The sequence below is a fragment of the Halichoerus grypus genome, chromosome 13 (genome assembly GCF_964656455.1).
Source record: "Halichoerus grypus chromosome 13, mHalGry1.hap1.1, whole genome shotgun sequence".
NCBI lineage: Eukaryota > Metazoa > Chordata > Mammalia > Carnivora > Phocidae > Halichoerus > Halichoerus grypus.
The window spans coordinates 71,660,887-71,673,469 of NC_135724.1; the positions used below are offsets into that span (position 1 = coordinate 71,660,887).

The following is a 12,583-nucleotide window of genomic DNA, read 5'->3' on the forward strand; positions in this document are numbered from 1 at the left end:
GAAACTTCAACTCTAAATATTTTAGTTTGTATCCGAGCATAACAACAACTTGGCTTTGTTGTTCGGTTTTGGCCTGGCCATGGGGCTTGTGGCAAGGTCTGAGGCGTTCAGGGACCAGCAGCGTAGACAATAGGCCTCAGTCAGGAGCAGCTGGGCCCGCATCTATGCTCACTCCCTGCATTAGCACTGTTTTCTTATTTCCAGCCTTAGTTTAGAACCTTAAAAATGTATGGTGCAGCATTCCAGTTTGTGAAAAGGAATGAGGACAGATCAGCCTGTGCCCACACATCACCCCGTGTCCTTGCTCCTGCCCATCCGCCGGAGCCCCACTGGCCGGCACTCGGCATGCCCCTCTGTGCTGTGGTGTCCGTGACCACCCTGGACAGTATTGAACATGGTCTGCACTTTTTACAACTTTATATAATTATTATAGCTTTTATTCTTCTTCTCTGTAAACAGGCTGCTATTAACTTCCTCATAAGGTTGTTAAATGAGAAGGATGTATGTGTAAATACCTCGTCCCATGCTGGCAGGGAGTAGAGATTCAGTACATAAAGGCACACCTCATTTTATTGCAGTTTGCTTTATTGCGCTTCAAAGATAATTGCGTTCTTTTTACAAATAGGAGGTTGGTGGCAGCCCTGCGTCCAGCAGGTCTGTCAGTGCCATTTTTCCAACAGCGTTTGCTCACTTTGTGCCCCTGTGTCATATTTTGGTAATGCTTGCAATATTTCAAACGTTTTCATTATTATATTTGTTACGGTGATCTGTGATCAGTGACTGCAGCTTGCTGAAAGCTCAGATGATGGCTGACATTTTTTAGCAATATTTTTTAATTACATACATTGCTTTTTTTTTTTTAAGATTTTATTTATTTATTTGAGAGCGAGAGCACGAGCCAGGAGGGGTAGAGGCAGAGGGAGAGGGAGAAGCAGACTCCCCACTGAGCGGGGAGCCCGCTGTGGGGCTCAATCCCAGGATCCCAAGATCATGACCTGAGCTGAAGGCAGACGCTTAACCCACTGAGCCATCCGGGCACCCCATGTACATTGGTTTTTTAGACATAATGCTATTGCATATTTAATATACTAATATGTAGCATAGCGTAAACATAACTTTTATATGCACTGGGAAATCAAAAAATTCATTTGATTTGCTTTATTTTGATGTTTGCTTTGTTGCAGTAGGCTGGAACCAAACCTGCAGTATCTCTGAGGTATGTCTAGACTGTTTTACTTCTTACCTAATAGGTGTTGAGGAAATGTGGATGTTGAAGTGCGCAGTCAAGTTGGCAGGGAAGTCAGTCCCCTCACCCGCTCACGTACAGTTTACACCCCAGCTCTGTCTTCAGAGAATCTTGGGCTCATTCAAAGGCAGAAGGGTGTATCAGGGGCTTCGGGGCCCCTACCTGGGAGGAACTGTGGCAGCCACTCCCCCAGGTCGCTCAGCCCAGCCCAGCCCCAGGCCCCCCTTCTCCATCCTTTGCCTCTTCCCTGCCTCCGCCAGCCCAGGGACAGCTCTGTGCCTGTACCACTCAGCACTTGGGGACTACCTGCCTCCTTGAGGCTTTGAGCAGCAGTGTGTGGAAGAGCCCAGGACTCTGCCCGAAGAAGATGAGAAAAAGAGAAAGCTGAGCTCTGGGGCTGGAAGGAGTCCAGGGTGGCTGACGCAGACACCTTCAGGGCCCTCTGGGGCACTGTCTGCTAGGCTGTTCTGCCACCGATCACTTTCCTTTATCATGCTGCAGACCGCCCCTCCTCTGGGCCCCCTCTTCCAGGAGCTGCTGGTGGGACTGCTAAGAAACATTTGCGCATTTGAGGGGGCAATTTGGCAGGGCTGGGAGAAGCCTTCAGAGGAAGAGATCTCCTGAGGCCACGTCATGCTTGTCCTGGCTCTTTGTCCAGACTTTTGCGAGGCTGCTAACTTGCCCATGGCTTCTTGCGCCAGCCGTGAGACCAGCCATTACTGGTCTTCCTCAGGAGGCCTCTCCTGGCCCCCAGGGAATGAGAAGTAGCCGACTGCACCTGCCACGCCTGCCCCACCGTTACCTTCATCCCCCGGCACGGAGCTGCAGGGGCTTGACGGAGCGGGGACGCCTGTCCGCAGGTGCTGGTGGCCGAGTGGCGTGGGGCCTGCAGAGCCTTGAAGTGGCACTAGGTGGCACTCTCACACAGGGGAGTCCCAGCAAGGTGGGAGGACCCAGTGTGGCTGGAAGGGACCTCATTCAGGGTGGGAACCTAAACTTACCAAAGGATTTTTGTTTTTCCCAGAAATCGTTTTTAACTATTGTCTGGAATCTAGAAGGCATTTCCTTACCGAAACATACGTGGTGGAAGTCAGACTAGAAGGCTGATCTCAGGACAGACCTGTGGGCTGGCTTACAAGTTTTCTAAACACCAGTCTGCCCAAGAGGCTTACAGTGGTTAAAAAGGGACTCCGGTAGACGTGGGGTGGCCTGTTGCTCATTTTACAGGGAGAGCATTGGTGTTCCAAAGGCTGCTCAGCAAATGAGAACCTGGGCTTTTGTATTCCTCCCCCCGAGTGTAACTTGGACTAGGCCTGGTCTGGAAGTGCCGGCAGCTTTGGGGGAAGTCAGAATGGTCCTCCAGGATCTTTCTGGTTCTGGAATTTAGTGTTGCCAGGATTCTGTGTTATCTTCCTGTGCTTTAACTCCTTTTTATCCCGTCTTTACGGTGTGTTTGCTTGGAGCTCTGGGGTGAGAAGGGGTCTTAAGTCTCACTGAGGCTCAGAGAATGCTGTGGGCCCAGACTAGGAAACTGCGAGGTGCAGCCCATGTTGGGTATTCACCAGCTGTGTGCTGGAACCTAAGCCCCAGGGGGGCTCCCTGCTTCCGTGTTCCTACTGTGCATTGTGGGTGTCCAATATTATGGAAGTCCATGAGGAGGGACCCTGTCTTCTGGCCTTCTCTCCGCTGCAGCATCCCAGGTCTGTAGCTTGTCACAGAGCACTTGCTGGGATGGACCCAGATGAGGACAGGTGCACGAATTCCCCCCACCCCCCTTGAGGCCAGAAGGGACTTTTTGCTTACTGGGTCTGGTTCCCCGGCCTGGCCAGATTTTGTGTGGCAGGGGTTTTGTATGGTAGGGGTGTCTGCCTGGAGGAGAGGGGGCGGGGGTGGGACTGGGGGCAGCTTGTACCTTCAGGATGGCAAAGAGCCAGGACTTAGATACTGTGTGTGTGCTTCAAGGGCTAGAAGAGGTGCCTGGAGGTGGCTTTCTGCTCAGTCCCAGGAAGCTGGCCCTGGGTGAGGTCAGCCGCATGTGGAGGCCTGGGACTATTTACCCGGGTCGGGGTGGGCAGGGAGGATGGCCCCGGCCCAGGAGGTGTTGCCAGGAAATCCCGTGACCGGCGGGGGCTGGTCCCTGGGCCGCAGCCCCTCCTCTTAAAGGGGCCCTGGGCACGGTGGCTGGGCCTGGCTGGAGGGAGGAGCAGTCTGTCTGCCGGTGTCCGGTATCCGCCCTCTGCCCCCGCCCCCAGGCGGTCTGAGTGGCTGGAGCCGAGTCCCCGCCCGCCGAGGCTTCCTCCCCGGAGCGGTGCCTCCCTGAGAGGCGGTGCCTCCCTGAGAGTCGGTGCCTGAAGCCCAGCGGAACGGGACCACCTGCGGGTGAGTGAGCCAGTGAGCGCCCGGAGCCCGGAACGGGCGTCCTGGGTGCCCGTCGCCCCTTGGAACTGCGGGACCCTGGGCCGGAGAGCCCACCCCACAGTCTCCATCCCATTGTGGGCTTCTCCTGCCCCACATGGTGGGTCACGGGCCGCTCCGGATGAGCTCATTTCCGCCGCGTCGGGTAGCATCTCCTGGCCCTCCAGCCGAAAGGGGAAATGCTGGGCTTGGGCTCCGTGTCCCCTCCTGCACCGGAGCTCCGGGTGATTGCCTCAGTGCTGCCCACGGGGCCTGACCGGCACCAGTTGGGGAGGGAGGCGGCCCTGTTCCTGGGTGGGACCGGAGGTGTTCCCAGTTCCTCACCCGGGGGTCGGAATAGGGGTGACACACTGCCCTTCGCAGAGCCCCATCCCCGAGAGAAGATTCCTTTCTTTGGGAGATTTAAGGAAGCCCAGCCCTGTGGGGAGTACCTTCCCATCCTCCACCCGCCCTTCCCTGGCCACCGGCTTTAAAGAAGCTTCTCTGGGCCCTTCTGCTTCCTCTTCTCTTGCCCAAAGCTTCCCCAAGATGGCTCGCCCATTTCACCTGGGGAGAATCCATTTTCCCTGTTTCCTCTTCCTGAAATCTTATCTGCTTCTAGCCCTGGAACGCAGGGAGGAAGGGTTGGTGGCCCCCCTGGACACAGCTGCCTGTGCATGCTTCAGGTGAGCTGGGGGAGAAGTGGGCTCAGAAAGTCAGGGGGGGAGTGCCTGGGTGGCTCAATTGGTTAAGCCTCTGCCTTCCGCCTTGGCCATGATCCCGGGGTCCTGGGATCAAGCCTCACGTTGGGCTCCCTACTTAGCCGGGAGCCTGCTTCTCCCTCTCCCTCTGCCCCCCCCCCCAAACTACTCCTGCTCTCTCTGTGTCTCTGTCTCTCAAATAAAGAAATAAAATCTTAAAAAATAAATAAATAAAAGGAAAGGTAGGTAGACCTAGGACTTGGGGACTCTGAGGCTTTCTGCTGAGGCTTCAGGAGTGACACGGGCACCCAGTGAGAGTTCCGCTCAGGGGGCAAGAGCATATTTCTCAGTGTCTCTGGCAGGACCTGTGCCTGGCTGTGCCTGGCTGCAAGGCCCTTGGTGCTCAGGGAGTGCTTGTTGGGGGCAGACAGTCCCGACTCTGTCCCTGCCTTCCTGGCCTTGCCAAAACTCAAACCTGAATCCACCAGAGTCCAAGGGAACCAGGCAGGAGCCTGCCTCCCTCCAGCCCCCACCCCCACACCTCTAGCAACCGGTAACTGGCCTGGGGCCTGGGTCCATCCATCTGACTTCAGTTGGAATGTTCCATTCCACTGAGGGGGTAGTGTTGCCTTCATCACAGGCTGTGGGGGTAGATGGGGACATTGAGCACTGCTCGGGTGTGAACCGCCAGAACAGGACATCTAGACAAAGGTGACCCCACCCTCCCACCTGGTCCTGTTGGGCCATTGCTCCTGCTCAGAAGGGCAGCCACTGCCCCCGTGGTTTGGGCTCTTTCAGAACTGCTGCCTCTACCCTGTTCCTTCTATCTTGCCAGTGGGAGCAAACCTCCGTCCTCCCAGAGTGTGGGTTTGGAAACGGAGGTGAGGTGTTGGGAGTCAGGTCCAGGATAAGGCTGCACCAAGGTCTAGGGTGGAAGTGAGGCGTGGTGTCTCTGAACAGAGTGGAGTTCTGGGCCAGGGTCACTGCTATGATCTGAGCCTCGAGGGAGTGAGCAGGAGGAGTGGCCCTTCCCATTTTCCAGATGAGGAAACATAGCCACAGAGCACCTGTGACTTGCAAGGCCCCTCCCAGCTCTCAGGGCTGGCAGGGCAGCCAGGACTGCAGTAACTGGATTGTCCCCTCCCCTACCAAAGCCTCTGAGCTCTCCTGTGCATTGTGGCTGGCCTTTAGGCCTTGTGATAACTTAAAACTCCTACTGGTCACAGCTCACAACTCTTCTTCACAGAGTGTTCTTGAGACTGGGGAGAGAGGGAAGGTGTCTGTACTTCCTCGCCTCAGGGTACCCTCCTTGCAGGTTCCTCATCTGGGCCTGAGCCCCTAGTCCCACTCCGGGGAGCCAGAGAGCGAGCATTGACTTGGGCTCCAAGGGTCATCACAGGTGTGGGGGCAAGTGGGGCACTGAAATGGGGAGGGCGGGAGCACTGTTGGCCTAGGAAGTGGCTCAGCCTTTGGGAAGCAGGAAGGAATGAATGACCCTTAGGGACCCCCTTCCCTCCATCCTGCAGCTTTGAGCTGGACAGAGGGTGCCAGGCCTGTTTCCTGGGGGACAGATGAATTCATTTCTGCTCCCTGGGGACCTTCTGGGGCCCATGCATGGTGATTTGGAAGAAGCCTGACAGTCTGGTCCCTGTCCCATTTCCAAAGAGGAAGAGTGGTGATGGAGACAGGACTGAGGGCTAAGGACATCCTGCCAGCCCTTTGGGGCAGTTTCTAGAGTCTCTAGGATAGCAGCAACTTGGGCCAGCCTCCTTGAACACCCCTGCACTGCAGGAGGAAGGGTGAGGGCCCACCCTGCCCTAGCCAAGTCCCTGGACTGGACGCCCTGGGGTGAATGAAATGGGAGAGGCATGCACAGAAATCTCCTTTGAGGACTGGAGGTTTCGGGCCAAGCTCGGTTTGTGTACGGGCTCCGGCAGGTGTCTTTCTGGCAGTGTGCTGCGGGGCCCGCTGCCCCGGGTGGTAGGCTAGTGAGGAAGATGGGCAAGAGGAGACGCGGGCTCCCGTCCTCTCCCACAGGGCCTCACTGGCCTCACTGTGAGTCCCAGGTGTGCACTCAGTCCGAGCTCTCTAGAGTGGGGGAAAGAGTGCTTGGGAGCCAAGCGCCGTGCCCGACCCTGCCTGCCTGTCACACCTCGGGGCCTGTTTCCCTGGGGAGCTGACAGGGGGCCAGTGTGGGGCCCCGTGGCCTGGTGGGCCTTGGAGGGGCGGGGTGTGGGCTCAGTACGTGGGCAGTATAGTTGAGGTGACCCGACTGTCATGGATGGGAAAGTTAGGAGGCTTAGCATGGGTGGGAGATAGACACGGGGGTGTCCATGGGTCCCTGGGCCTGGCCCTTGGGACGGAGGAGGCTTGTGTCCATATGTGCTTCTGGGTGAGGCTGGGTGGTGGGCACCGTCCCACCTGGCTCACCCCCAGTGAGCTGTCCTGCCACTCAGGCGAGTGGCCTGGGGAGCTGATCTCTGCCGGAGGGGTCTGGGCCCAGGCTGGCCCAGGCCTAGCCACTTGGTCAGGGCTGGAAATCCATGCTTACTTCAGACCTTAGTCTTGGCTCTCACTGCACTCCCAGGGATTTGACTCTCCAGGGGCTAGCATTTTCACCTCTGGCTGAGGTGACTTTGCCAGGGCGACATTTCACCCTTGTGTGGGTGGAGCCATGTCCGAGTGGAGCCTCTCGCTCTTGTCAGTCGGTTGGCTGTGTGGGGGGTCAGCATTGGCCTGGGACTGCGTCCGCGGCTGGGTCAGTTCTCTGCCTTGGGAGCTTCTCTTGGGGCCCGAATCTCTGCATCTAAAGATGGTGGCAGGCACCTGTCTGTCCCCTGTAGCCTACAGTTGGGATTGGAGGCCAGGCTGAGGGGGGCCTTGACTATCCCTGGGCTTAGACAGCAACAACCGTGGAATGTTTGTTCTCCTTCCCTGTTATCTGTGAGCGCCTTGTGGAGGCCGGGCGTATCCTCCCGTCCCAGATCGCCAGGCAGGGCCAAAGTGCTGTCCAAAGCAAAGATGGGGGGGGCACGCTGGTTTGGGCTTCAATCCTGGTTGGTTTTCCCTCAGGTCAGGTCATGTGTGTGCTCGTCTGCTGAGGAGGCCTTGTGGGGGTTGGTACGGGGGTGGGAGGCTCTGAGGCCCGGGGGGCAGTAAGGAGAGAGCTGGAGCAGGTCAGATGTCCAGTGTCTCACCCTCTGTGCCTCTCCTGCCTTCCTGCTCTCTCATTCCTCAGATGCTACTTCGGCACCTGAATGGAAAGTGGGTCAGGGAGGGAGGGGCTGCCCGAGCCGCAGACCGGCCGACGCTGGGCTCCCGCCTGGAGCACAGGACTCAGGTTCCCACTTGTGCTTCTTGGGCTTGTAGGCGCCTGGCCCCTTCCCTGCCATCAGTTCACTGGAGCAGGCCGGTGGCCAAGCCCGGGGACAGAGCGGGCGGAGGGCAGGGGCTTGTGTCCCAGGCGGCAGGCCCCCCGCCGCTTCCCGAGCAGGTGTGACCAGTGCCTGTCTTTGCAATAGCCCCGACCTCTAACCTGCGCCCCGTGAGCCGGCGGGACCCAGCCACGCCGGGAAGCGGCCCACCAGCCACCAGGCGGCCAGCCCGAGGAGTGGTGACAGCGCAGGAGCTTCTGGCTTGGGGGGAAGGGAGGAAGGAGGAGAAACAAAGGCGAGTGTGCCTGGCGCCGCCCACCATGTGTCAGTCAGAGGCACGGCGAGGACCCGAGCTCCGAGCGGCGGCGAAATGGTGAGATGCTGCCGGCCCCGTCCTAACCCCACTGTGCCCCGCCACGACCTCCGGAAGGTCAGAGTTCACGTCCAGCGGCCCCGCGGTGGAGGTGGCGGCAGGGGGCCAGGGGATCAGCCCCCGAGGCTGGAGGGGCCCGGCCAGGGGGGCCTGAGTCGGAGAGCCCGCTTCAGGTACCTGGGGAGGCGGAGCGGGCTGGTAGCCTTCTGTCTGCTGCACCCTAATTGCTGCTCCCAGGCCCCCACCCCGGGCTTCCCCCCCCCCCCCTCCGCTCGGGGAGAGGTGCCGCTCTTCTGGGATTGGTCCCTGGGTTTCTGCAGTGATCAGGGCGGGTGGGGGAAGCCCTGGGGACAGCAGGGATTTGTTCAGCTTTGCTTGGCCCATACCCCCTTCCCGGACCTTTTGGAAACACGGTGGGGTGGGGTGGGAGAGAAGGAAGACAGGGAGCCTGGTGAGCTGTGGAAAGAAGCGTCTTCCATTGCAGTCATTGAACAGCAGGTGCCCAACCATCAGCTTGGTTCTCCCGTTTTTTCTTTTTAGTATCAGCTGAGATGCTTCTTTGTTCCTTGGTTTTGTTCAGCAACCTGAGGCAGAGGACATGGCTTCTCTGAGAGCACAGAGGCGCAGATGGGAGCCTTAGATTATCCAGTTGAATGCAGTCTTTTTGCAGATGAGGAAACTGAGGCCTGGGCACCTTCTCAGTGTGGGTGGGAATGTGGTCTCCTGGTGGCTGCACTGGGCCTCAGGAGCATTTCCTGGTGCCTAGGCATGGGACCAGGGGACTTGGATGTCACTGTTGTATCTCGGGAGGCCACGGTTCTGGTGGAAAGGCCCACCCAGCCTCTGAGATCCCCCGAGGCTGAGCCTGTGCTGAATGCACTGAATTTGGGCTGGTGGGGTCTGGGGAGAGAAAAGAGGAGCCTGGCTCAGGTGTGTGACCCCAGCAGACCTGGGAGGTGGTCTGAGGGCTGGTGGGGAGGTTCCTCCCTCCAGTCTCTGGGTCTGTTTTGGAGAACCTGATCTGATGTAGAAAGACCAGGCAGGTGGGTGGAGCTTCAGCCGTTTGGTGGGGGTGTACAGGTGCATGCTCGTGGGGGTTTTCCTTTGGGATCTTGTCAGGCCCAATCCCTTCATTGATCAGATGAGGAAACGAGGCCTAGCGCCAGGAAGAGATTTTCCAAGACCCCGCAGTGCAGTGGTTGCTCCCTGGTGCCTCTCCGGGCAGAGCTGGCCCCAGGAGTGGGGGGAGGGGGCTGTGATGCAGGCTGTGCACCCCACCTTCCCTGTGCTGCCCCCGATTCCCAGTCCTCCTTAGCTGGTGGGCAGGTGGGTGAGACTGGGATGAGAGTTGGCGAACAAAGGCAGCGGAGCCCCCACCTCAGCCTGGGTTGGGTTGAGGGACCACGGCCAGTGCTGCCGGCCTCCGCGGGGAGGCAAGCTTGCCGAGGGTGGGGCGGGGCCTCCCAGACCCTGACCGCTGACCCGGCCGTGACGGACGTCTGCTCTGCAGGTTGCACTTCCCTCAGCTGGCCCTGAGGCGGAGGCTGGGACAGTTGAGCTGTATGTCCAGACCCGCCCTGAAACTGCGCTCCTGGCCCCTGACGGTCCTCTACTACCTCCTGCCCTTCGGTGCCCTCAGACCGCTCAGCCGGGTGGGATGGAGGCCCGTGAGCAGGGTAAGTGTGCACAGGCTGCTGGCCCGGCTCCCCTCCACACCCAAGGGCGGGCCTAAGGTTGGGATCCCGGACGCAGAATGGAGGAGACAGTTGTTCGATTAGAGCTGATGGTGTGGGTGCTGAGCCCTCGGGATGGTCATTTTGACAGGCAAGCTGGTTGGGAAGGCCAGGCTGGTTGGTGGCCCTGAGGGCTTGCTGTACGCTGCCTCTTCTCCTTGCCTGCATTCGTGCCCTTTGGGGGCTCTGCTTCTGGAAGGAACCCACACTGGGCATTCAGAAAATGTGTCTGATTTCCTGTGTTCGGGCAGAAGAGAGCTTAGAGGTGATTTTGAGAAGAATGCAAATTAATTCCTGGATGCCAGAGGGTGATTCAGGAAGCCTGGTGCCTGTTTGGGCCCCTTAGGGTGTTTCTGGACTTGGTAGCCCAGGCAGGGCTGGGTGAGGGAGCGACCGGGCCGCCGCCCTGAGGGCTGCCCGGCTCCCTGGCCCTGGGCTCTCTGGGCAGGCTGACCCCAAGCAGGGAACCCTGGGCTCTGATGGGCGTCAGCTGGGAAGAGTTTGGGGCGCCACTGACTGAGTACAGCGTAGAGGTGTTTAAACTTGGAATGAAATTGCCTTTACACCCTGGGGACTTGGTGTCTGGGTCAGGCTGACAGGCCCCAGCCGCCGTTAGAGGCAGGTCCTGCTGTGGCGGCGGCACCTGAGGCTTGAGAGGCGTCCCCTTCCAGGTCGCCTGGCCCCGAGAGTTTGGCTGGGGGAGGCCCGGCGGGCGGGCTCTGGTGACCGTGGTTCAGCGCATCTGGTGTGGGGGTGTCCTCTGCTTCCTGGTCGGACCGGACGCGCGCTTTGGGCTGTAGAGTCCCCCGCCGCCGGGGCCCCCGGCCCTTTCTGCCGCAGCCTCTCCGTGCGGGTGGCAGAGCCGGGCACGCCCCGCCTTTCCTAAAGGACCGCGCTGGCCGGCCTCTCCTTGGGGACGGTGCGCCAAGTGCGTAGGGCCTGACGCCCCTGAGTTTAAGTCACTGTGTCGGTCTTGGCCAGTTCTCGGTTTGTGAGAGTGGGAAGCTCAGTCTGGTTCCTGGTGGGCAACAACCACATCACAAAGCCGTGGCGGGGTGCCCAGGTCTCTGGGGCCGGGGGTGGGGGGGGCGCTGGGGGGCACGCGGGGCCGTCGCGCATCTGCCTGTCTGTGGCCCGCAGGTGGCCCTGTACAAGTCGGTGCCCACGCGCCTGCTGTCGCGGGCCTGGGGCCGCCTGAACCAGGTGGAGCTGCCGCACTGGCTGCGCCGGCCGGTCTACAGCCTGTACATCTGGACGTTCGGCGTGAACATGAAGGAGGCCGCCGTGGAGGACCTGCACCACTACCGCAACCTCAGCGAGTTCTTCCGGCGCAAGCTGAAGCCGCAGGCCCGGCCCGTCTGTGGCGTGCACAGCGTGGTGAGGCCCGGCCCCGCCCTCCACGCCCCCCCCGCCCCCCCAGAGATGGGATTCTTGCCCCTGCCTTCGACATCCAGTCCCTGCCGTCTCTGCAGGTGGCCCGTGGGTTCTCCTCCCAGGCTGGGCCCCCGGGGAGGCAGAGACCCTGCCTCCCTAGTAGCAAGACTTTCTCGGCCCTTCCAGATCAGCCCGTCGGACGGGAAGATCCTGAACTTTGGGCAGGTGAAGAACTGTGAGGTGGAGCAGGTGAAGGGGGTCACCTACTCGCTGGAGTCGTTCCTGGGTCCGCGCACTTCCACGGATGACCTGCCCTTCCCGCCAGGTGGGTCATTGCCTGGTGGCAGCCTTGCGACCCTGTGGCAGCGTGGCTGGGCTGGTCCTCACGGAGGAGGACGGGAATGCGTCGGGAGGGAAGGGCCAGCAATTGCTGCGTGGAGCTTTGGGGCCTCCCTGAGGGCTCAGGTGCTTGTCTGAGAGCCGGGCCCTCGTGTCTGCCTCCCGCAGCCACCCCCTGCGGCTCCTTCAGGAACCAGCTGGTCACTCGAGAAGGGAACGAGCTCTACCACTGTGTCATCTACCTGGCCCCCGGGGACTACCACTGCTTCCACTCCCCCACTGACTGGACCGTTTCCCACCGGCGCCATTTCCCAGGTTGGCCCAGAGCCTCACGCCTTTTCTGGTGTCGAGGGACCGAGGCTCCACACTTGGGGTGCTGAGACTGGGAAGTGACTGCTTTAGTCTGGCTGGGTGGGGGCGGCAGGGGGCAGGCAGCCTGGGGCCTAGCCCACTCAGCATTTGGAAGGAGATGGGTGGACGTGGGGCTCTGGGAGGCTGGTCTTCTTGCCGGGTGGGGAATGGCAGTGTCCCTGCCCCCGCAGGCTCCCTGATGTCCGTGAATCCCGGCATGGCCCGCTGGATCAAAGAGCTCTTCTGCCACAACGAGCGGGTGGTCCTCACTGGGGACTGGAAACACGGCTTCTTCTCGCTGACGGCCGTGGGGGCCACCAACGTGGGCTCCATACGCATCTACTTTGACCGGGTAAGCAGGGCCAGGCCCAAGGGCTGGGCTACTTGGGGTCCCCCCAACCCCTTCTCCCGTGGAGCCAGGTCCGTTGGGACCATAAGTTCTAGAAGGGTATGTCCCCGGCCTGGCCCTGTGGAGCAGCTGCCCCGAGGAGGGGCTGGGCCCTGGGCTCCTGCTCTGCCAGCTCTGGCCCCAGATGTGCTGTCGCTTGCTCATCTGGAGATGGCTGGACAGGGAGGGGGTTCACCTCCCAGCCTGCACTTTGCTTCTGCTGGGAACCCAAGGGGAGTATGGAGCTCAGGGTGGACCATGCTGATTGGAAGCCGAGTGTCTGAGGGGGTACCTAGTGCCCCCCCTTCCC

General features: G+C 60.1%; 1 protein-coding gene across 7 annotated transcripts in view; it reads left to right on the plus strand.

Annotated features, from left to right (window-relative positions):
- Positions 1-12,583, plus strand: part of PISD (phosphatidylserine decarboxylase) — a 51,107-nt gene that overhangs the window by 36,927 nt on the left and 1,597 nt on the right. For 2 of the 7 annotated variants that reach the window (XM_036074591.2, XM_078060749.1), the window contains exons 4-7: positions 10,962-11,198; positions 11,382-11,520; positions 11,703-11,849; positions 12,077-12,237. In XM_036074591.2, the coding sequence (XP_035930484.1) occupies positions 10,962-11,198; positions 11,382-11,520; positions 11,703-11,849; positions 12,077-12,237 (684 nt within the window). Of the gene's footprint in view, positions 1-1,201; positions 1,217-3,178; positions 3,626-3,654; positions 3,886-4,262; positions 4,327-7,862; positions 8,089-9,598; positions 9,765-10,961; positions 11,199-11,381; positions 11,521-11,702; positions 11,850-12,076; positions 12,238-12,583 lie in introns of those variants that run through there. The other 5 variants (XM_036074589.2, XM_078060750.1, XM_036074595.2 and 2 more) reach the window with 5 other exon arrangements.